General features: G+C 39.0%; 1 protein-coding gene across 2 annotated transcripts in view; it reads left to right on the plus strand.

The window, feature by feature from the left end:
- Positions 1-25,820, plus strand: part of LOC117917891 (uncharacterized protein At5g08430-like) — a 49,928-nt gene that overhangs the window by 18,810 nt on the left and 5,298 nt on the right. For both annotated transcript variants that reach the window (XM_034834351.1, XM_034834350.1), the window contains exons 4-6: positions 1,204-1,263; positions 8,111-8,161; positions 23,489-23,559. In XM_034834351.1, the coding sequence (XP_034690242.1) occupies positions 1,204-1,263; positions 8,111-8,161; positions 23,489-23,559 (182 nt within the window). The remainder of the gene's footprint in view (positions 1-1,203; positions 1,264-8,110; positions 8,162-23,488; positions 23,560-25,820) is intronic.

Genomic DNA, 25,820 nt, shown 5'->3' on the forward strand with positions numbered 1-25,820 from the left:
AAGCATCTATTAGCTAAGGTCCACTCCCTTTTTTTTAGTTGATCCAAAGTTAACACCTTACCTTAAGAGGCTTCCCAAGCAAAAAAACCCACTTTAGATGGAACACAAGGGCTCCAAATGATGCTCTTTGGAAACTAAACAACACTTCTTGAATCTAGAGCACTAAATTCCGTCCTTGGTCTCTTTCCACAACACCTTATCTTCCAAAGTAGAATTAAGTCTCCTTCCTTGTATTGTCACAAGTAACTTTCCACCTCCTTCACCTCCCAATCATTGAAGAGCCTAGAAAACCTAAGACTCTAACCCCCTTCCTCACCCGTTGAATCCCACAACTCCACTAACCAAGCCTCTTTAGAAGTCGCTAAGGCATACAAAGAGGGGAAAGAATCACAAAGAGCAACGTTCCCGCACCATTTGTCTTTCCAAAAACTCACTCTTTTACCGTCCTCCTCAGAGAATACAACTTTGTTTTGCAATAGAGACCCTTCCTTCCCGATTTCCTTCCAAAACCCCACACCAAACCCTTCCCTCACTTCCCGGGTACTCCAACCCCTTTCTTCCTCCTTGAACTTCCTACTAATAACTTGCTTCCAAAGAGTCTCCCTTTCGGTCGCAAAGCGCCAGTTCCACTTATACAAAAGAGCCCTATTGAGAGTAGAAAGACATCTAACTGCCAAACCACCCTTCTTTTTGTTCAAATAGATAGTAGCTCACTTTACAAGATGAAGCTTCCTCTCCAAAGCTCCCCCACCCCACAAAAAATCCCTTTGAATTTTCTCTAATTTTAATCTAACCACTCTTAGGGTACACAATAAAGACATAAAGCTGGGTTTTTACATTTTCTTTTGTTCCGCTTTAGTGGATTCATTTTTTAGAACTAGTACTGCCCTTATATCTGGGTTTGTACATTTTCTTTGGTTCCTCTTTAGCAGATTCATTTTCTGGAATCCATTAAACTTGATGTTATATTGGAGCCTTACTTGTTGATCCAAGAAGAGAATGCTAGAAGTGCAAGCTGAATGGATAAAAAAAGAAGTTAGAGATATTTGAACTGGTAACATCATGACCGGCTGCCCATTTTGACAAGGACAGAAGTTTTCCAGTCTGATTGGCAGTTGGCTGCTCCGTATATTAGATTATATACTTTACATACTTGTGCTTGTACTTTGTGAGCTTGTCTAAGCTTTGTCAAGTTTGTTGCAGGAAGAGTGCAAGGATTTTCAGCAAAGAATGAAAGATGGCTTGCTCAAGAGGCTCACTGTTGTAGGTTTCCTTACGTACCTTTTTTTTACCATGTGATTTTTTTATATGACCTCAGTAACTCTGTTCATGTTCATGTTCATGTTCCTTTGTAGAAACCTTCTACAATTGTTGTTAGTTTAGATACTTTTAAGAGAGAAATTGTTGACTGAATAGAGTGATAATTTAAGCCATTTTGATGCAGATGACCTCTGAAGCCTGTAGGCTAAACTGTTTATCTTACAGGTTAGGTGGTGGATTTGTTTAAAAAGCAAGAAGAATAGATGTTAGAAAAGTTCTAAGACAAAACTTCTCTCTTCCTCTCTCACTCTCTCTCTCTCTCTACAAGAAACTATACTTAAATGAATTTGTACAAAACAAAAGAAAAAAAAAAAAGGAGGCTGGCAAGTCCTTCAAAATAGGAAAAAGAAAAAGCACAGGTGCCTAGTGGCTAAACAAAGAATCAAGTAGAAAGCCTCAACAAAGGGGGTAGGATGCCAAAAAACTTAATCCTGGACAAATCTGCTAGAGAAGAGGCTTTTCTTTTTGACAAGCTCATTGGTTTCTTGACTAGCTGATATAAGGCTTCCATGAGGGAGATCCCATATCAAAGTCCATAATTCTTCATATCCAATGATTGTGTATCACTGAGTTCCTTTATGACTTTTAGTAACCTAAGACAACCATTGGTGAATCCCACTATATACAAAACTATATCACATGGGTGGTCGTGTGTAGGTGTCCAATCCTTCAAATTCCTAAATTTTAGAATGTAGGAAATTAGCTGAAAAGGATCTTAAATGGTGGAATGTAGATGCTGATGCTTGGACATGTCTGAAAAAATAAAGGGAAAAGTGCGATAAGGTGTAGCAGCTTGAAAATATGTGACTTGCTTTTCCCTTGAGTCTCTCTTTTGGCGCCTCTCTTAATATATTTTCTTCTTTATCTATCAAAATGGAAAAAAAAAGTGACTTGCTCTTCACCTTCTAAATCCAAAAAGACTGAAACACATTTTATTTCATACGAGGAGACCGGTCCCTTAAAGTTACATTTATGACCTTTGAGAAAAAATTTTAATTTGCAAAAGTAAAATACCACATAAGCAACAAATATTGCAATGTTAGGCAAGAAGTCATTAATTTAATGACAGTATGTACAAAAACTTTGATACAAAACCCTAAAGTTATTGCTCTTCATGCTTGCTTGCCCATCTTCTCTTCATTGGTGCTATCAAAGAATTGTGTTCTCTTCAAGTCTTGTTGTTTTTATGGACCCTCTCAAATAACTTCCTTCTCACCACTCCTTTTCTTCACATCTTCAATTGGATTTTTGTTTTTTGTTTTTCCTATGTATATTCACAACCACAAACAAACATTATTTTGTCCAATAACAAGATTAAAAGTAGAAATAAGCATTAACCCTGTTAATTTCCCCAAAAAAATTTAAAAACTTAACACATCCATATAAATTTATATAAAACAACCAAAAAGAAACATTATCAAACAACAAAAAAACTTGGCATTATCACCCAACAAATTAAAAACAAAAGACAAAAAAAGAAAAAGAAAAAAAAGAAATCAAAAGACACCAAACAGAAAACCAAACCAAACTAAAAAAAAGTAAAAAAGGGGTTTCATTTGAGGAAAGGAATGAAGAATCTTAACCCACTAGTTTCAATCTAGAGTTTTCTATATTCCTGGTACAAGTTTGGTAGTTTGAGTTAATGAAGAAGAAAATGAAGGAGATGAGACATCTAAGAGGGAAATGATATACACGTGATTTCCAGGCATGCAACAATAGCCACACCAGGTTTTTTTTTTTTTTTTTCATTTTTTTTTTTTTTGTAAATTTACAAAAGTTCCGAAATAAGGGCACTTTAGTCATGATTGGGGATGAGAGTAGCTTACTTTGAGTGACATCTACTTTATTTTTTATTGTATCCATGATATAAATTCTTTTTCATACAATTCATAAGATAATGGAGAAGATGTAACAATCATATCTGATGTTTTCGTTTTTTTAGACATGTCTAAATTAAATTTTAGAACGCCAAAACCATCGAAGGAGCTCACTCAGCTTGAATATACATCACTCTTTTAACTAGAAAGTGGATCAAACTCTAGTCCCATAAAGATGCTTGAGGGAACTCTAAAGTACTCCTTAGTGATTTACATTCAGAAGGATGTGATAGAATAGATATGCTCCAACAGTTCAGCCATTGGTCTTTTCATGTCTTGAATAGTCCTTACATTCTTGTGCAACTTGATAATTTATCAGTTTGGTAGGATAGTGTGACATACATTGTAGGAATGACTAGAAAAGATCATTCCATGCCCTAGATCATTAGGATGTATGCAAAACTATCCTAGAGATCTCTAGATCTATGCAATGAAAGCATATACATATAAAAAAATTGCAAATCTAGGCGTGTAAAAGCAATACCTACAATCTAGATGTTCGCAGATCGATTCCAATTGGTGAAAAAGTTGGCATGAATCCTAAATACTTTGCGATCTTCAACCCTATGACTCTCTGTCCTAGACATTAGCACATGAGACTGATGAAATCCTTTTTATGGGGATGGAGGTTAAGGTTCCCCTATCTAGAAGATTGAATGACAAAGAAGCAAGAGTGTCTCCTAAACCCCTAAGGGAGTTTATATAAACTCCCTTGAAGGCTTAAGTGACTTGAGGCGTTTTGGGCTTAGGTCACTTAATCAAGCCCACTAGGTCCTAATTAATTAATTAGCTTTAATGGGCTCTAATTAATTAATTTGTTTAATACAAAAAGACCATTTATAAGCTATTGTGCAATCTTATCTATTGACCAAAACGCCCTTTCTCACACATATTAAGAAAGAACTCAAATGTCTCTTAAATAATATGCCACCAAGGAATATGACCTTGAGTGGGACCAATGGAACCCACATGAAATTATTGGCTCCCTCAGAATCCAATTTTGAAATCTATTCAACATCCAACTGTAGATAGTCAACTACACTTTAATATCTTATAATATTAAATCAAGATATGAAGCTCGGGTCTATGACCTACTAAACACTGCATGCAAGTTCTACATGAACTGTTGTTCATAATCTAATGAGATGAATGTTTCGGCCTCACAAGATTACCTTTATAATTTTCTAGTCTCAAATTTTTTTATTATGTAATCAATTGACATAATACAACTCTCAAGAGCATATGTCAAATTTCACTCAAGGAAATACTACGATCATAATTTTTTTGATCACATGTCCTTAGAATCACCTAAGGGAACAACTATCTCAAACTTACAAGATATTATGATCTTTATCTTGAAAATACTTGCTATCACCTACCTTAATCAACAGTGACTCAATTCATAAGGAATATATGACCACTTTAAGATCTCACATGTTGGTTAAAGCCACTGAAGGCCTTGACACCATCTCAATATTCTCTCAAGGTTGAGAGTCCATACAACATAGTAGTTTGATGAAATCATCACTACTCGATAACCAATGTTATGATTCACTATAGGCTATGTCCAATGTGTAACCATAAATATTAGTGCACTCACCATGGGAACCTCATCCTGATAATCGAGACAAGTCGTCCCTCTAATTAGATGGTAGTACACTACAACCGCAAATAGATTGCCTAAATCCATGAACCAGATGTAAACTACTTATCTTCTTGTAAGGAATCCATGGTTCCTTTGTTTTTTCTTGGGTTTCAAGGTTTGTGAGCCAAGGTGGCTTGGGTGAGGAAGCGTGCTCTTTGTTGTTGTTCTCTTAGCATTGTAGGGCTTGAATAGCGGTTTGTTGTTTTTTCCTTTCATCTGTTTTTTGGCGCTCTATGCTTTCTTTGTATACTTCATGTGTACTTGGTGCGCCTTTCTTTGCGCTTTTAATATATTTGCTTATTTACCTATCAGGAAAAAAAGGAATCCATGCCCCAGATCTCCCGTACAAGTGATCCCAGGCTTGAATGCTCAAAATAGATAATGCATGAACAAGATAGAGAAATGAGAAACTAAAATTATATTATAAATTATAATGAAAATCATTTATTAGTACATCATGTCATGTTTTTTAGGGCTCTATCCTAATACACATCCCTTTTCCAGTCCTCTCCTTTTTCATTGGACTGTATGTAATCATCAAATGATAAACACCTCTAGGAGCTACCCAAGCAATCCCCACTATTAAATATCTTTATCACAACAAGAGAATCTTGGAGAAGATGCTTTGATATTTGACACCATGAACATAGAACACAATGACCCTGGCTAATGGCTTTAGGTTTTTAAAGTTGAGGCTTGAATTTTTGGGAGAGTTTTGGATTTTTAAATGAGGTTGCCTTGAGGGTAGAAAAGAAAGAGTCAATTTTAAACAACACCTAGAAATATTTAAAGGAGAATGAATCATTGGACCCTAAGGTCCCCAACATCCACATCTTCCATGAAGTGATGTAGGAGAATCACTTGTGAGAGAGACAAAGACCTCCTTTGGAAGTGGGTAACTTTAGGTATGTATGGGGAGGAAGAGAGGAGCCCTAATAATCCCTTATATAATGTGAAATTAGGGTAGACGAATACATATGTAGAATACCTAAAATACCCCTTAACAAAATTCACTTTGGGGGTTCACACTTGCGAACACCCCCTTAATCGATCTTATCATGAAGGTCAATCCGTGGTAGTGGGGAAAAAGTGTAGAGTATAATTAGGTTCCACACAACTCAATTAAGGGAAGGATAGGGGGTGGGCATGTGGGAGGTTATCAAAAATGGATGGGAGGGATTTAATAGTAAAATGATTTTTCAAGGAGGGAAAATGAGTGAAGGGTGAAGTTTTCAATGGACATATGATGTGGTGATGAACCCTTGAGAGGATTTCTCCACGTTATTCTCAATAGGCACTATTGAATATGCTTAGGTAGCCAAGGTATAGGAGCAAGAAGGGGAGGGTGTTGTTGGAACCAAGGTTCACAAGATAGATCCATGATTGGGAGCTAAATGTGGTGGAGGCCCTTTTTAGGATGTTGCAAGTGTAGATGATTTGTTGTACTCAAAATGTGGAAATCCTCAGTTCAATCTCTCTATTCTTCCTTATCTTATTTAATGAAAGATTGGAGGCATTCCCACAAGCATGATTTGAAATCCTTAGGTCCCAGTGAAAGTAGGTTTTTTCACTTAGGAAGTTACATGGGAAAGGATATTGATATTGCACCGCTTAAAAAGAGGAAACAAAATTATTCTAAATGGATGTTATTTGTACAAAGGAGAGGAAGAAACTGTTGATCACATTGTGCTATGACAACTTATTATGCTCTTTTTAGGATAGAATGGGTGATGTACTCCCCAATAAGGGATGCCCTTTTAAGCTGGCATGGATCTTTTGTTGGGAAGAAGTGGCCAAAAGCATGGAAAACAATCAGAAATGGTTGGAAGGACCTCAAAGTTGGAATGCGTTTCAAGGTTGGTTCTGGAAACAAGGTGAAGTTTTGGAAGGATAGATGGTGTGGGGATGTGCCGTTGAGGGATGCTTTCCTGGACCTTTTTTCTATAGCTTCCTCTAAAGATGCTCGGGTGGCTGATGCTTGGGATGGTGGTAGTTGGAATCCTAGGTTTATTAGACAACTGAATGATTGGGAGCTGGAGGAGGTAGACATCTTCTTTGAGAGGTTGTATGATCATGCTATTTCTATGGATACTGAGGATTCAGTGGAGTGGGTTGACACAATGAGTAGTATTTTTTCTGTTAGGTCCTTCTACTCCTCCTTGGCTAGTAGGGGAGTGGATCCTTTCCCTCACAGTATATAGTCTGGAACTCCTGGGTCCTTGTTAGAGTCGGCTTTTTTGTTTGGGAGGCAACTTGGGCAAAGATATTGACTCTAGATTAGCTTAAAAAGAGGGGTTGGAAGATGCCTAATAGATGTTACATGTGCAAAGAGGAAGAAGAAATGAGTATTCATATTCTTCTTCATTGCCCGAAAGCTCATATATTATGGCAGCTCATTTTTGCTTTGTTTGGTGTTCATTGGGTGATGCACTCTTCGGTGAGAGGTTTACTCTTGAATTGGGGAGGCTTCCCTATTGGTAGAAAAAGGGAAAAGGCTTGGAAGGTTGCTCTGTTATGCCTTTTTTGGTCTATTTGGAGGGAAAGAAATAGGAGAGCCTTTGAGAATTGTGAATATTCAGATCATTCTTTAAAAAGTTCTTTTTTGTATCTAGTTTGGGATTGGGTAAGATTGTATATTGGGGAGGGCTCCTTGTCGATGCTTAATTTTGTAGATTGGTTAGGAGCTCTGTAAGGTGCGGTTGGTTTTGTGTGTCTACGCCTTTTTGTTTTTTGTTTCCTTGTATTCATTGTGTATACTTTTTTAATACAATTACTTTTACCTATAAAAAATAAAAAAAGAAATAGGAGAGCTTTTGATAATTTTGAAAAAGCGAATCAAACAATCAAACAATCCTTTGTGTATAATTTTTTGAAAGTGAATTAGAGTGTACATATGAGAGAGCTCTTTGTCCATGTTGGCCTTTATTGATTGGGTGAACTCTAATTAAGATGAAGGGGTTGTTTTTTTGTTTATCCTTTAGCCTTTTGACACCTTTGTATATGCTGTGTATTTTTTTGTGTCCTTTTGTTGGCACTTTTTAATATATTTGTTCTTTGCTTAACAAAAAACAGAAATGATGTCAAAACAACCTTTAAGATTCTGGGTATATAGACTATATATTAGTATTAATTCTCAGCTCGATTAAGTTTCTTGAGTTGCAATATTTTGGCTATAAATTTGTTTTAGTTTTTTGTTCTACTTTAATCCAATTAGTATGCATATCAAATTTTTAGTGTTAAAAACTGAACAAGTGGCCTTTTTTGATAGGTAGAGCTTAAACAGAAGGCCCAAAGATTGCATGAGGATATAACAAAGCATGTACGTATTCTTGTCTTCAACCATAAGTTCACCACTGATAGAGACAATTTTTTATTGTTTTTCATTTCTTTATCTTTGTTCTCCAAGTTGTGTATTTGAGTTTTTCCATGTTTTTCAATTTTAATCTAAGATACACATGTTCCTATTATAGATTATCAATGTCTATTTTAATGTCCTAAAATGTATGCACATTCCCAAAAGTTTAATCTATTCATGCTGAACCATTTATGAGATTATGGTATGCAAACAAAACTTTAGGAAATTGTGAGGTACAAATGAGGATGGATGTAGAACATTTAACGAACAATTCCCTATAAAAGATAATGAAAATCCCCTCTCCCCACCCCCCCCCCCCAAGAAAAAAAACAGGAGCCAAACAGGAAGGGCCTTCCAATATTATAAATAAATAAATAAATAAATTATAAAACTTTCTTTCTAGTCTTTACTTGCATCCACATGTATGAGACCAGTTTCAGGTTTTAGCTAAAGGTTTTTGCTTAGAAACAAAGAGTAATAAGGAGTTGGTCAACCATATCTTATTTGTAATTTTGGATCCTTGTAAGGAAAGGGGTTTATAATACCTACCATCTATCCATTCAAATCTTTCATTTAGTTTTTTTTTTTTTTTTTTTATAGGTAATCATTCATTTAGAGTATGGACATGTTTTTAAACATATTCCTTGGTTATGAACATGTGTGTTTGTTGTTTCATAATTGATTTTCCTTATTAAATTTTTATCCACTTATAGTGTGTAACCTTTCCCTCATTCTTTCAAAATATTTCATTGACAGAAACCTTCATGTGTACAACTTAGATCAACTTTTAATTTACTGTAGTTTTTGAATTGATTTTGTATTCCTCATTTAAAATTTTCATTATGTTAGCATGAAATTTTTGGTAAAGAATTGGGGCAATTATGTTTAAAAATGGATATTGGAAATTAGTCGTTTCTCCAATTTCTTCCTTTTTTTCGTTCTTTTTTTCCAAATATTTTTTCTCTATTTGCAAATCTTGTGTAAGGGTTTTTTTTCTTTCATTTCAAATCTTTTAGGATGCTCCTAAATTGTAAGGATTTTTAATAGAAAATTTTTCTTTTTGTATATCATCTTCATTGTCTTACGTTCTTTCTTTAATTTTGACAAATATTTTATTTGTAATCATGGTTCTCATCAGTTTTGCCAACAGGTTAAGCAAATTTATTTTGCTACTTTATCATTATATTTAACTCTACTTCAGAACTGTAGTCTTTTCATATCCTGAATCACTTTCTTCTGAAGAATTACTAGAGTTGAATAATACTTTTTCTAATTGTTTTTTGTGAGATTCTTCTATATTGTGCATCTATTTGAATTTCATTAATTATTTTTTTTTTGGTTGGTTAACATTTAGTACCGGTGCCCTAATATCCCACATTTGAGAAATCTTGGTATTTCCTTATTATTTTGGTGTTTTGATTTGTCTTTGAATCTTTTTAGGTTCCTATTTATTCTTTTCCTACAATTTTGATATAATTTACATTTATGTTTATATTTATTTTGACTTGTTCTCTCATAATTATAATTAGATATATATTTTTTGTTATTATGAGGAGAGCTAAATTTTTTATCAAGGTTTAGAATACAAATATCGTGTATTGAACACACCTAAGATGAAAAATGACAAAAATTTCTACTATCCAATGTTTCCATCGATTCACTAATTTTTTGTCAATTTATCAATGATATTCCGATTTTTTGGTGATTTTTCCCACATTGAATGATTATATCGGAGCCATGTAAGCGCCCAACTGTGTCGCTTTCCCATTAAAAATTTAGTTTGTGGGTTATAGGCCTCAATCACAACCAATCCATGCCTAACCCACATTTTGCCTTTGGTAGATGAATGGGAGCATAAATACACTATTTTTTCTTGTACATTTCCAATGTGGGGATGATGCCATTTTCTTAACTTAAGAAAAGCCAATCGATACATTACACAAGAAGGGATTGAACCTAAAATCTCAAGTAAGAAAAGTAAAGGCAACAACCATTAAGCCATGCTTGTAGTTGTGTTATATATTCCATATATATCATCTTATCATGGCTTTTGTACAATAATTGTTGGGAGAATGGCCAAGTGATAATGGCATTGCAGCCTTGTGGTTAGAACACAGTGTGGGGGAGATCCCTGTGTAATAGAATTTGGTGGAGGCTCACGACAAATTCATTAAGGACAAGGTGGATAGTTTAAAAGCAGACATCAAACCCTTGATGGATGACTTCAAAACCACCCTTCAGCTTTTTGAAGAAGACATTGTAGTCTTCAAGAAAGCAATGCTACAAGGAACTCCCTATGGTTTTGAAGCCCCTTCTAAAATCTGTGTTCTAGAACCTAAGGGCCTCAATGACAACCAAAATGCCAAGGAGTTGGAGAATTTTCTATGGGATATGGATTAGTATTTTAAGGCTACTCGCATCTCAAATATAGAAAGAGTCCCCATCACCTGTATGTATCTTATTAGTGATGCTAAGCTTTCAAGGACTCAGTATCATCTTCTAGCTTAGTTCACCACTAAAGCATGACATCACCAGTAAGATACATACCGATGATGGAGACCCTTTCTGTATCTAAGATGCAAGTAACCTTAAAATATCACTCCATATCCCATGGGAAATTCTCCTACTTGGCATTTCGGTTGCCATTGAAGCCCTTAGGTTGTGGAACACGAATTTTAGAAGGGCCTCAAAATTAAAGGGAGTTCATTGCAGCACTGTCTTCTTAAGGATTGCAATGTCTTCTTCAAAAGATTGGAGTGTGGTTTTGAAGTCATCCATTAGGGCTTTGACATATGCCTTCAAACTGGCCACCTTGTCCTCAATGAATTTGTCGTGAGTCTCCAACAAATTCCATTGTAGATGACTCTCCCCCACATTCTGTTTTGCCCACGAGGCTACAATGCCATCATCACTTAGCCATTCTCCTAACAATTCTTCCAATTGAGAAATCCTTTCTCTCAAGGCTTCTGTAGCAGTACCCTAGCCATTTCTCTTGTGGTGCTCTGATACCACTTGTCACACCCAGCAAATCGGCTACAATCTTTTTTGGTTAAGTGTGCAATGCTAGGTCTCAATCTTAGCTAACCTTAAGCCAAAAAGCCATAGCAAAAGCAAAGTAACAAGACAACCAACCATATATAGGAATCTTCCCAACTTGTATTACTCAGTTACAAAATTTTCCAAGTGTCCTAACACTTATAAAATTCCCCCAAGTTAGAGAACCAATAACCTCATAATAATTATTACAATCTAATAACTCTCCCTATGTTGTCCTGCAATGATGAAGCAAGCTTTTTATATGAGACTGCAACATCTTTCAATTTTGAATTCAAACAACAATCTAAGGTGGTGGTCATGCAACTGTCACAACCACCTAGTTGAACACACCTATTCAACCAAAGGTGTTTCTTTAGCTTCCTACACAACCCACAAGCCTTATCTAATGTTCCCTTTGTGTTGAATTAAAGCCTACCATTCAAGGTGCCTCTTATCAATGAGTGCCATGTAGCTACCTTGTGGGCCCACACTTTTCACGTCCCCACTCGACGGCAAGACTCACTTTTTATCGTGAAAAAATGATTTTATTTTTTAAAAAAGTTGGAGTTGCTACTTATTTTTGTTTATTTTTAAAAGGGAAAACAAAATAAAAAAGAAAACCCTAAGAGTGACTCATTTTTAAAGGAATGAAAAACCAAGTCTAGGTTCGGGGGTTAGATTACTTATTGGAATGTACCATAGCGTAACACCCTTCTAAGCCCTAAAAAGGTCTCTATTAAACAAATGGAGGGAGCTAAAGCAATTGATTAGTAAATCAATGGATACCAGGAGACAAAGGCAAGAATGGGGCTAGGGTGATAATCAAATGAGAGCATAGAAAAGCGGCAAGGCATGCATATTTTACAAATAAATCAAAATAGGAAGGAAGCATACCTCAAGAATGCCCCCAAAGTAGGGCAACGCACTCACATAGCAAAAAGGGTTAATCCACAAGCAAGATAAGAGATATAAAATAACAATAGGAGCATCTCTAACATCAAGATATATATAACTCAAATCAAGGAGCAAGAGATGTTAAACATGGATCAAGGTGGACTAAAATATGTATAGAGATCAGAATTGACAGCAAGTATGCAATATCAAAATAAATCCAAATAAAATAGAAGAGGGGAGATATGATACAAAGAGGAGCTGGTCTAACATGTACAAGATACCTATAATACAAATCAGTAATCAATGAAGGTCAAAAGCATGCACAAGGGGATTAAAATAGCGCATTTACACAAGGTATACTGCAGCAGAACAAAACACAGGTGTTTACAAAATAAATCCGAATAAAATAATTAGAGATAAGATAAAATCACAACAAAAATTATACAATATCCTAAAGTGCCTAGAACACAACCAAAAAAGACCAAGAAGCCTAATCATGCACCAATTATCCCAGATTTAATCAAACTTACTGTTGCTTAGAAACGTGCCAAAACAACATATCATACAAAGATTGAATTATTCAACAAACTTACAAGTGAGATAAAATCAAACCAAAAATTGTGCATTAAAGTGTCTAGATTACATGAAAAATGTCTAAGGGGCCTAAACATGCACATGTTATTCTAGATTTCAAAGAAACGACCACAACTACAGATTTCAGGTCAGCACAACAAGCATAGTAAGATTAAATTAAAACTCAAGCTTGAAAATGTTTTTTGAATGAAACCAAAGCCTAAAACCTTGTTTAAGAAGTCTAGTATACAAGAAAAATATAAAAAATAATTAACACCCCTGACTAATACAAAATTGCAAAAACATTTCTGGTGTCAAAGACGGGAGAATCTTGATATCTTGATATCTTGAAAAACATATTTAATTTACAAGCTTGGAGAAGGCTTTTTAATCAAAACAAAAGTTCTTTGATACATTTAATAAGTCCAAAACATCATCCAAGCATGAAAAATATTTTAGGATAAGCCAAAATAGTCCAGATTTAATTAAACATTTCAGGAGCCAAAAACAGGGCAACAGGCGAGTGATTTTTGAAAATCCAAGAATATGGGCCTTAGCAATGCCTGAATTGATTTCCATGAATTAATCTACATCTCTTACCCTTTGATGATCATGGAAGAAAGCTCATGAGGGTTGGAGGCTATCCCATTTATTTAAGATTTGTGAGATTTATCCATGTTTTAGGAAAAATTTGAAAATCAATAGTTTGAAAAATGAGTGATTTAGTCCTAAGGAATGTGCCATGGAACAATCCACAAGGCTAACACTCCTTCCTAACCCTCAAATGAGTATGAAGTTGAACTCAAAAGAGGCATGGAGGGCCAAAGAACACTCACTCATGGGAAAGAGAGCAGAAATTCACAAAGAAATGTCCATGAATATGGGTATTCTCAAGTGAATTCATGCCTTATGTGTGATAGCGAACATATCAGCTATTAATTACAAGAAAATGACCATTTTCTCAAGCCTTGAATGACCATGGGAGGGGTCCACAAAGGTTGAGCATGGTCTCTACAGAAAACTGTTTGAAAAACTCACAAAAACACAGACTGCGGACTGGAGGAGAAGGTGCGTGTTATTTCCTCGATTGCGTTCTCAAAAGCAGCACACAATTGTGAATAGCACACTGAAGGTCTGTGTGCTTCATCACTACTCAATAGTGCACTTTAGCGCTGTGCAATTGAGCGCGCTGGGTGGAATAAGCTGAGGGGTGCGCTTTAAACATAACGCACTAAAGAGAGGGGCGCACTAAAAAGCACACTTAAAAAAGAAAGCAGATCAAATTGCATACTAAAGGGGTGCACAATATGAAAGAACCACTCAGATGCACAAAGGAAGGAGAGCCAAACTGAGAACAAAAGCACTACCACAGCTCACTAACTGGTGTGCAAACTGGATGAACAGGTGCACAATCTTATAAGGAAAGCATGGACGTGCATAAATAAGTGCACAAACTGAATGACTCCACAACACGCATTGGAGGTGCTCAAATTGGACGAAAAACATCACAGTGTGCTGGAGATGCACAATCTTGATGCAAGCACCACAAGTATGCGCTGTAAGTCCATGAACTAAAAAAAGACAACACCATGGTGCGCAATCTTTCAAAACACACAAGGCGCTTAGAAAAAAAAAAAAAAAAAACTGGATAAGACTGAAATGCAAGTTTGCAAAAGAGTTTTAAAATCAAATTCAAAATCAAGATCAAATTGAAATCTCTAAAGCAAAATAAAAGAAAAACAAACAGAAAAACAAAATCAAGCAAAACCCTATTTTATTTTTTGATAGGTAAAGAAAATTCATTAAGAGCCAAAAGGCTAGAGAAAGGGTATACACGTAGTATACCAAGTACAAATCAACAAAAAACAAAAGGACGAACAAGCCTGACCCTTACTTGGTGGCTAGCCAGTCAACGAAATCTATCAAAGACAATGTGTGTTCCTCTATGTATACCCTAACCCAATTCACAAAAGTGTACAAAAAAATGGATTTAATATCTTGATCGTTCCTCTCAATATCGTCGAAAGCCCTTCTATTCCTTTCTTTCCAAATGGTCCACATTAGGCAAAGGGGGGCAGCTCTCCAAGCTTTCTCCCTTTTCTTGCCCACAAAAGAACCATGCCAACCCAGGAGGTTTCTTTTCACAGAGAAGTGCATCACCCATTGCACCCCAAAAAGGGAGAAGATCAAAAGCCATAACATTCTAGTTTTTTCACAGAATAGAAGAAGGTGATCTGTGGTTTCCTCCTCTTGTTTACACAAAAAACATCTGTTGGAATGCTCCAACCAAATCTCTTCAGGCGGTCAGTGGTGAGAAGCCTGTTCCAAGCCGCCTCCCACCCAAAGAAGCTAGCCCTAATTGGAACCCAAGGCGTCCAAATAGTTCTAGCCGGGAAGGGGGGCTTGGTGTCCCTTGAAAGTGAACTGTAAAAAGACTTGACAGAAAAGGTCCCATTCTTGTTCTCTTTCCACCGGAGTAAGTCCTCTACACCTCTTCTAATGGTCAAAGGATGAAGCTTACATAATAAGCTTTCTACTTCTCCCACCTCCCAATCATTAAGGTGCCTGTTAAAACGAAGTCCCCAGCTTCCCCCAACTTCATCTTCCTCCCAAGCCTCAGCTACCCAGCCTTCTTTATTGACGGAAAGATTAAACAAGATGGGGAAAGCTTCTTCCAAAGCTTGATTTCCGCACCACAAGTCCTTCCAAAATTTCACTCTAGTGCCATCCCCTATGGTGAAGCGGGAATGAGAACGAAAGTTCTCCCAACCATTTCTGATAGCCTTCCAAACCCCCACCCCATAGCGGTCTCTCACTCCTTTGGAGCACCAACCCCCCTCTTGGAGGTCATACTTACTAGAGATAATTTGCTTCCAAAGGGACTCATTCTCATTAGCTAATCTCCACAACCACTTCCCAAGGAGGGCTTATTAAAAGTAGATAGACTGCGAATGCCCAGGCCTCCTTTCTTTTTAGTAGCACAAATATCCTTCCAACTCACCAAGTGGGGTTTATTCTCTAAGGCACCACCGCCCCATAAGAAATCCCTTTGGATCTTTTCAAGCCTTGCGCACACTTTCTTGGGGATCACAAAGAGGGAAAGGAAATAGGTTGGGAGACTAGAGAGAGTGCTTTTTAGCAAGGTGAGGCGGCCACCTTTGGAGAGGTATTGCCTTTTCCAGAGAGACAACCTTTTCCTGAATCTTTCTTCCACTGCATCCCACACCCTAGTAGATTTGTAAGGGGCTCCAAGGGGAAGACCCAAGTAGGAGGTAGGTAAACTCCCTATCTTACATCCCAAGACCGACACAAGAGTCTCCATAGGGATGCCTTCCCCACTGGGATGGCCTCCGTTTTGCTCAGATTGACTTTTAATCCTGAAATCGCCTCAAACCACATGAATGTCCAACTAAGATATTGCAACTGATCTGCTTCGGCGTCACAGAAGATTAAGGTGTCATCGGCAAACAAGAGATGGGACACAAGCAGCCCCTCTCTTCCTCTTCCTCCCACTCTGAAACCAGAGATAAAGCCCCCATTTCTTGCACAAGACAGCAATTGGCTAAGGGCTTCCATGGCAAAAAGGAATAGATAGGGGATAGGGGGTCTCCTTGTCTCAATCCCCTAGAGCTACGAAAGAAAACCCGTGGACTTCCATTGATGAGGATTGAGAAGGTAGCCGTAGAGTAGCACCAATTCATCCACTTTTTCCATCTACGCCCAAATCCCATCTTAGTCATCACATCCATGAGAAAGTCCCACTTGACATGGTCAAAAGCTTCTCAATGTCCATCTTGAGAAGGAGGCCCGGATTGTTGCCTTTCAATCTAGAATCAAGGGCTTCATTAGCGATGAGAACAACGTCCAAAATCTGTCTCCCATGAACGAAAGCATGCTGTGAATCTGAAATCACCTCCCCCATCACTGATTTTAGTCTATTGGCAAGGACTTTGGCAAGCAATTTGTAGACACTCCCTACTAGGCTGATTGGTCTGAAATCTCTTAGGTCTTCGACCCCCTCCTTCTTAGGGATGAGCAAGAGGAACGTGGAATTTAAGCTTCTTGGAAAGTCCCATGGAGGTAGAACTCTCTAAAGAGGCCCAAAATCTCTGGTTTAAACAACGTCCCAACAAAACAACCAGAAAGCCATTGTGAAACCATCCGGTCCTGGGCTTTGTCACCACAGAAGCTGCTTAGGGCTGCAAAAATTTCTTCCTCTGAAAACATAACTTCTAGGCTGCTGGCCAAACCTTCTCCAGCTCCTTGAAGTTAAGGCCATTGATACTAGGCCTCCAATCCCCTGAATCTGAGAGTAAGCCTGGTAGGCCCTACATACACCTTCTTTTATATCTTCCAAGGAAGAGAGATTCACACCATTCACTTTTATCTTAGACATGAAGTTCCTTCTTGCCTTAGCATTGGCCATTTTGTGGAAATATTTGGTGTTTTTATCGCCTTCTTTTAACCAGATTTCTCTTGACTTTTGTCTCCAAGAAGTTTCTTCCCAGCAGAGCCCATTTCTTATAGTCCTCAAGAGCCTTGTTTTTGCCTCCACATCTCCAGGAGACAGAGGGTTCTCATTCTCCTTGGCCTCCCATTGCTGCAGGCGAGAGAAGGCCTCTGCTCTATTAGAAGAAACGTTGCCTACCACCTCTTTGTTCCAGATTTTAAGGTCCTTCTTAAGAGCTTTGATCTTCTCAGCGATGCAATGGCTACTATAGCCTTCGACTGAATAGCCATTCCACCAGCTTCTTACTAGGTCTTTGAAACCATCTAATTTCAGCCACATGTTTTCGAAACGGAAGGGACTTTTGCCTGACGAGAATCCACCAGCTTCTAGAACTATGGGGCTGTGATCAGAGACCAAGCGAGGGAGAGCAGATTGAGTGATGGCAGAGAAGTGGTCCTCCCAAGGTTCTAAGATCAGAAAGCGATCCATCTAGAGGCAGCTTGAGAGTTCAAACCCCCTATCCAAGTGAAAGGACCTCCAGCCAGTTGGAAATCCCTCAGCCCCAGCTCCTCAATCACTTCAGTAAATCTCCTCATTTCCGTTGTGAGTCTAGGGGCATTTCTTCTTTCCTCTGGAAATCTTACAGCATTAAAATCCCCCCTATGCACCAGGGGTCTTCCCAGAGGCCACGGATGGCTCCAAGCTCTCCCAAAAATCTTCCTTTTCATTGCCTATCACTGGCCATAAACTCCAAAGAAAATCCAGAGAATCCATCAGCGCAGTTTCTAAAGCGAACAGAGATGGAGTACCCCCTCTTTCTATTTCTAACTTCTCCAAGACTCTGTTATCCCAGAAGAGAAGGAGACCTCCTGCCGCACCCCTAGCGTCCACTGAAGCCCAATTGAGAAATCTTCCTACTCCCACACTTTTAACCAACTGCGGAGAAACTTCTTTCACCTTCGTCTCCAAGAGGCAAACCAAATCTGGTTTTTGATTCCTCACCACTCCCTTAATCAGATTTCTTTTTGCACAATCATTAATCCCTCGGACATTCCAACAGAGAATTTTAATTCTCATTAATCAACTGGAATCAAATCCCAGGAGCTATGACCGGATCTTTTGGTTATCCCGGATGTCTCCCCATAACTAACAGAGCATTCCAATCTTTTTAACTCTCTTTCAAAGCGGGTGGTGCAAGATTTTTTCTTCTTCCTTCTCTTGCAGAGGGAATTATTTCCAGTCCTCAGCTTCAGTTTCTTAAGCAAGGCCAGAATTTCTACTTCATGCCCTTCAACCGGCATTCCAATACACTACTAAAAATGAAAAAGCTTGGAGAGCTCCTCATCTGACCATCCTTCTTCGCTTGGATGAGCAACCGACAAGTCTCTCTGCTTTGCCACGTCAGTTTCCGGATCAGAGCTCGGTGCTTCCGTCAGAACCACTGTCGACCCGTCTCTGAGCATCATGGACAGAGGGCTCGGCGTCGCTTCCTCTTCCCTTGTCGTCGATTTCCGTGACTAGAGCATCGACCCTTACCCTCTCAAGCCCCGAATCCCAGAATGGAGTAGAAGAAGAGGATGGCTCCCCCTCTCGAGGAGATCAGGGGTAGAGAAAGGGTACCTTGTGGATCTCGAGGTTGGGCAGGAGAGGAAGGCTCCTTCACAAGCGGCGACTCATCCGAAAGGGCGACGCTTGCCTTTGGGGTACTTTGCGATCTTCGACGGCGAGGGAGGGCTCAATCGCTGATGTCGATGCATCCAAAAAGGGCGACGCCTGCCTCTGGGGAGATTTGCAAGCTTCGGCGAGGAGGGAAGGCTCAGCCGCTGGCGTCGGCATGTCCAAACGGGGCCACGCTTCCATCTGGGGAGGAACTGCGAAGGTAGGAGTCGGAGCGGGGGCTTCTCTCCACCAGCTCGACGAACACTTAGGGCTTCCTCGCCCAAAGTCGTTAAGATGGGCTGGACCGAGGGGCTTAGGGGAAGACCCCAAAGAGGCTGAGACCTGGGCCTTCCCTAGCCCAGGCCCAAAGGAAGCGCCACGAGCCAGGCCCGAATGGACCAGGGCGTCCAAACATTGGCCCGTCTCCACATCACGGGCAGGGGACAGCCGGCCCGTCTCAACTTCGTGGGCTGGGGAAGGGGTAGCAGCTGCATCTGTCTTGTCCGAGGTAGGGGCACCACTCCCCATGACCGGCGAGGGTAGCTTTTCAGACTGCGGGAGGACAGAGGAAGAGGGCCGGGAGTCCACGCTCCCCTTAGCGCGTGAAGGGCTCACCTCGTCTTCCCCAATCTTCCAAACACCAGACCCGTGGGAGGGGATCACAGGGGAGAAGCAGGGCTCATCTTCCCACCATAGTTGCAAAGCAAAACATGAGGTTCTAGCAACCACCTGCAGCGAACTTGGGTGTTGCCAGCCTCTAGTTTCGACGAGGACTCTGGCCCACTTGAGGTTCCGACGATCAGCAGTGTTTTCGTCCACGGCCACGAACCTCCCACAAGAGTCTCCAAATTTCTTGAAGAGACTTCTGCCCCAAGATGCAAAGGAAGACCTAAGATTCTGACCCACACGAGGCGCACTTCCCCTCTAACTCCCTCAAGGCATCCCACGGATGGCTTCCATTTTTCTAGGCCGAAGCTTCTATCTGAAGCATCTCGACCCTGAGTTAAACACTCTCTCTGCTTCGTCCTCAAATTCAAACTCCAGAAGCAAGAGATTTGCTCTCATATTTGACATCCAAAGATTCCCTTCCAAGAACCATGAGTTCTTCGCCCACGACCCGAAAGCAACGGGGTCCGGAAGACGATCAGAGTCACCTTCCCAAGAGCCCACAAGGCATCTGCCCAACAATTCCTTGTTCCTATCCAGAGTTTCTTTCTCCATTTCTAGCCAGATGGCATCGCGAGGCGCGGGGCAATCCCTAAGGGGAGATGTGTCTCTGACTACACTACTGCTGGGTGAAGCCTAAGAATGTAAGAGGTTTTTCAGCAGGGCTCCTTTCCATTGAAGGGGAAAGACTCCCAAACTTCTCAGTTTGCTAGCGAGAATTTTCCAGCCTCCAACAAACCCTCTCCCTTCAGGAAAAGCCAATGAAAATCTTTTGTTCCCCGCATCTCTTACAATGCAAAACAAGAATCTCCCTGCTCTATTATTTCGGATTTCCAGGCTGTATTCTCTATCTCCTTCCGACCATAGCTTCCTGAAGGGGATTCTTTCCTTTAGCCCACAACATGACTCAACCCCTTCTAGCAGCAGAGATAAACTTTTCCCTCCAAATTTGACCCATGAAGAAAACTTAGGGCCTCTTTCACAGATCTTACCACTCACTTTTCCTTTGTGTTCTTCTATGCTAATCTCAAAAGTCTTCAACTCCACACCAAACCAGCACCTACCAATAGGGGATGCTACCGGCATTGTTCATCTAAGGATTCTACGCAAAACCCTATTTTATGAATCATCAACGGCTTGAAAACAGGTGAAATATCCAAAAGAAATTTAAAATCAATCCAAAAAAAAAAATTCTAAAACTCTGCATAGCAAGGTGAACCATAGATTAAACGATTTTCAAGCAAACAAAGTGAATCTGGAGATGAACATAAGAATAAACGTAAATTGCAAATAAGAACATCAACAATCCAATGTGTGGCCTCCAATATCGATACCCAACCAACAAACAATCTCTAAAATTAGCAGAAGGAAGGAGAAGAACAGCATATGATAATGAAGAACATGAAATCAAAGGTGATCTTACCTAGAATTCTCCAATCAAGCAAGACTTGCTTTGCTTCTAGTATCCTTTCTTCTCCTCCAAGCAAGAAGGTCTTCAAAATTTACCAAAGTTCTCTCCCTCTCCAAATTTCAGCAAAATCTCTCCACAAAAATGCAAGAGAGGCCCCTTGCCCCCCATCCCACACGTAAGGAGCCTCTTAAGACCCTTTTATAGGGCAAGGGATGGGGAGATTTGGACACTTGTTCTCATCTCCTCTATTCGTCTTTTTTCATCAATTCATTGAGCTAAAGCTCAAATTCCCAAAAAGGAAAGCAAAAACCTGGGGTCAAGGCTCACAAAAAAAGACAACAGTCCTAAACCAAGCCTAGAGTGCCATTAAAATCATGCTACAGATCCAGAAACTCCCTCTAAAAAGGTCTCCAAAAGTGGCCCGAGAGTCGGTGACAAATTGAGTAACAAGTGGACCACCATAGAGTGCAATGAATGATTAAATAGAAGGGGATCTTAAGTGCATACCACAAGGGAGTACGAGGTGAGGAGAAACAAGTACGAAATAACATGTGCTACGAGAACAAAATAAAGGGTCTACACATACCCCCTGCAACTCAGCCAAACAAACCCTTCTCTAATCAAATCAGTCCAAGATTACGTCTAGCCCACTATTGCAAGTCAACCCAAGTCAATATGGTCTTTAGCCCCCAATGCATGTGGGTCAGGCCCACATCAAACATCTTGTGTATGCCAATTAGCTAACATCAGTGTCTTGCCTTAGCCATATCAACATTTTCAACCCATCTTTGATGCATCAGCATGCTTTACCCATACACCGATGCCCACCCCTATGCCATGTCAAGGTGCCCATGGCACAGTGGGGTTGTTGTCTGTGCCATGAACTAGCCTATTGGAAGGCCCTCCCCCCACCCCCCGCACATGCATCGCTCATGTCATGCCCCTCACTCTTGCCCATGTCAGTAGCCATGAACCAGGTTTGTCTCGGTTTAGTTGTTGCAATGGCTCCATGTTGTGTCTAAGTCCCTCCTGGTTGCAGCAATGACTCAAGGCATTGCGCTCATGGCTTGTCATTCTCACCCACTGGGCATTTCACCTGTGTTAAGCAACGACCTCACGTCTGAGTTAAGTTTGTTGTTGCAGCAACACCATGTTGTATCCAAGCCCCTCTTGGTGCAGTAACCAACCATTGCATTGCGCCCATGAAGTCGCCTCAATGCACAAGTTATTGCACCCTTGTGCCTGTGCCGATGAAGGGAGAGGCTGCACTACGCCCTTTGTGTTGGGAGTAGCTCCTTTGTGCATTTTTTAAACAATTTGGAAGGAGAGGAATAGAAGATCTTTTGAAATTGAGGTGTTTTTTGACCAAAGACAGAAAAGCAATTTTATTTGTAATTTGTTGTCTTGGACTAAGTTGTATATAGATGAAGGCCTGATGTCCTTAATTGACTTTATTGATTGTTTGGGTTCTCGTTGAGGGAGGGGTTAGTTTTTTTGTTGCCTCTCTTTTTGCTTGTGCCTTTTAGCGGTTGTTGTATATGTCCTATGTACTTTAGTGTGCTCATTTTGGTTCTCTTTTTATATAATACTCTCTTCATTTACCTATCCAAAAAAACACACTACTGCATATATGGTTATAACTAGTCTTCATACACTCTATTTTTCATAATGAATTTGGCCATCATATTGGTCTATTAGTTTTTCCTTAATTTTTCCTGCAAATGAAGTTGGCAATCATGCAACAAAATTTTTGTACCCAGATGCTGGATTTAAAATTGCATAGTTTGGATGATGAAGCACAACAAAAATACACACACACACACACACACATTCTACAACAACCATTCTCATTTTCTCCTCTTTTCCTGTTATATATATTTTTCTCTCTAACCAGGATTCATTTTCTATTTAGTTCATAACATGTACCTAGACATGTTGGAGCATCATCTCCTGCATGTTTGTCACCATAATCATGCCTTTCCTTTATTAAAGTGTTCTTGCATGTTGATCTTAGCATAGCAATTCTCAATAGTAGTCCAATAACATATTTTTCTGACAAACAAAGATACCTTTAATTGAGTGTAATTTTTCAATTTGAAGGAAAAACAAGGTTCCCCAAGTTTTAAGTCTCTAAGTCCCTCTAATATATGTGTGTATATATATATATATTGGAGAAAATCTCTGGTAGGTAATGTTCTGAACATAAATATTAGGCATCCAAGTTCTTATTCCTCTGTGCTTGATAAAAAGGGTGTGCCCATTTTTAAAGTTTTATAAACAACACTCTCTTCTCTATGGTGTGTTTGATGTTCTAAAGTTTCAGGAATGTTTTGATCGACTTAGAAACAGTAGTAACCTTAATTATTCTAATTACAGAAATGTACTTATATTGCAAACCGCCTGAAAATCTTATGCAATCCCTTCCCATTCTTTTGAAAATATGTATGATCATTTGTGAAGCTATGAATTGTTGGTCTAAATTATCACATTGATGTAAAATGTCGTTGGTCTAGATTGGAATAGTGGTTCTAGTGTTTCCTTCATGTGCCTTGGATTCTATTCGTTATTGAACTTTTCTGTATCATTTGGTGGATTTATTTAGTGGATAGCAAGAGAACTTGATTTGCTACAAAACCTCATTGATCGTGCCAATGAGAAGGGATGGCGCAAAGAATATCCTTTCACTCTCTATCGTATGTACCATGGTTGAGAGTTTCTTTGGTAGGCTCTTTCTTTGTTTTTTGTTTTTTTGTTTTATTTATTTATTTGATAGGCATACCATTGCTGAAGTTATTGCCTTAACTGCCAGATCTTTTCCCATACATATATCATGATGAGGTGAGATTGCACTTGGCCCTGTTACAAGTTACACATCTAGGGATTGGTATTGTTAGATGCTGAGTTGTGTCATTAGATAACATCTAAGCATCCCGCAATGCAGTTGAATTAAAAATGTTTGAAGATGAAAGTTTTTGTAGGGAGAAAATAAACTTTGTTTATTAAATTAAAATCGGAATGATACATGGAATAAATAGAGAGATCTCACACCAGAATCTTAACCACCGTAGAAAATAGGAACTACTCAAACAAACAAAAAGAAAAATCTAACAACTCACTAATATCCTTAATATTCGAATTTGAAATTTGAATGTATTAATAGAAAAACTAACAAATTCCCTAACTTTTTGTCACTTCCCCTCAAGTTGGAGCATAGATGTATATTATGCCCAACTTGCTGATTAGATGCTCAAAGTTAGGTGACATGAGCCCCTTGGTTAAAATATCAACTATTTGTTGCATGGTCAAAACAAATAGCAAACAAGTAACACCAGTCTCAAGTTTCTCCTTTATGAAGTGATGATCCATCTCTACATGCTTGGTCTTGTCGTGTTGCCTTGGATTATGAGCAATGTTGATTGCTACTTGATTATCACAACACAATTTCATGAGATGCTAAATAGATTTCCTTAGCTCCTCTAGGAATCGGTTTAACCACAATATTTCACATATTTCATGTGTCATTGCTTTAAACTCAACTTCTGCGTTGCTTTAGGCAACAACACTCTGTTTGTTACTTCTCCAAGTAACCAGATTACTCCAAACAAAGGTACAGTATCCTGAGATGGATCTTCTATCTATGACGAATCCAGTCCAATCTACATCAATATAAATTTCAATGTTCCATTATTCATTCTTTCTAAAGAATAACCCTTTTCTAGGTGTGCTTTTTAAATACCTCAGAATCTTGTAGATGGCTTCAAGATGTTCTTCATATGGGGCGTGTATAAACTGGCTCACTACACTAATAACAAAGGCAATATCTGACCAAGTGTGGGATAAATAGACTAACTTGCGCATTAACCTCTAGTATCTTGCAATATCCATAGGAACTCCCTCCCTCTTTTTCTCAAGCTTCACATTTCGATCCATGAGAGTATTTGAGGGCCTACAACCACTCATTCCTGTCTCTCTCAAAAGGTCTAGTATGTATTTTGGTAGAGATACAATCATCCCTTTCTTAGAATGTGCCACTTTCATACCAAGGAAATATCTCAATGACCAAAGATCTTTAATCTTGAACTTTGAAGCTAAACCCTTCTTTAACCTATCCATCTCCATTGCATCATCACCTGTGAGAATGATGTCATCTACATAAACTATTATAATTGCAACCTTCCCTTCAACTAGAAACTTCATGAACATAGTGTGATCCGTTTGTCCTTGAAGGTAGCCTTGCCTTTTAACTGATCAAGTAAACTTCTCAAACCATGCTCTAAGGGATTGCTCAAGTCAATATAAGAATTTTTTCAATTTGCACACCTTGGAATTGAACCTTTCTTCAAAGCCAAGAGGGGAATCCATGTATACCTCCTCCTCTAGATCACCATTGAGAAAAGCATTTTTAACATCAAGTTACTGCAAGGGCTAATCCAAATTGACAGCAATTGACAAGAGTACTCTTACTGTATTCGGTTGTGCAACTAGTCCTAATGTCTCAAAGCAATCAATGCCATATGTTTGAGTAAAATTCTGCCACCAATCGAGCCTTATATCTTTCCAATGGCCCTTTAGAGTTTTATTTGACTATAAGCACCCACTGGCAACCAACAGTAGACTTATCTTCAGGTAAGGTCACTACCTCTCAAGTTTTGTTTTTCTTAAAAGCCTTCATTTCTTAAAGGTAGGTATAGGATGTTTAGTACAAGATCTAACGCCCTCTCAACAGGCAATGAGAATATCAAGATTGCCATGTGACTCAAATCGTGATATGGAACTAGGAGGACCTGGCTTGGGAAGAGTTTTACTTGACTCGGAATCTTTCTTGGATCAAATTCATGACATTGTTGCAAAGTGGAGCTATCCTTTCCTTAAATTTTGTTCTTCCTTGAGTAGACTATACCCTTTAAAATTTTCCCGCTTGATTTGTTTCCAGC

This window comes from Vitis riparia, chromosome 7 (assembly GCF_004353265.1).
Source record: "Vitis riparia cultivar Riparia Gloire de Montpellier isolate 1030 chromosome 7, EGFV_Vit.rip_1.0, whole genome shotgun sequence".
Lineage (NCBI taxonomy): Eukaryota > Viridiplantae > Streptophyta > Magnoliopsida > Vitales > Vitaceae > Vitis > Vitis riparia.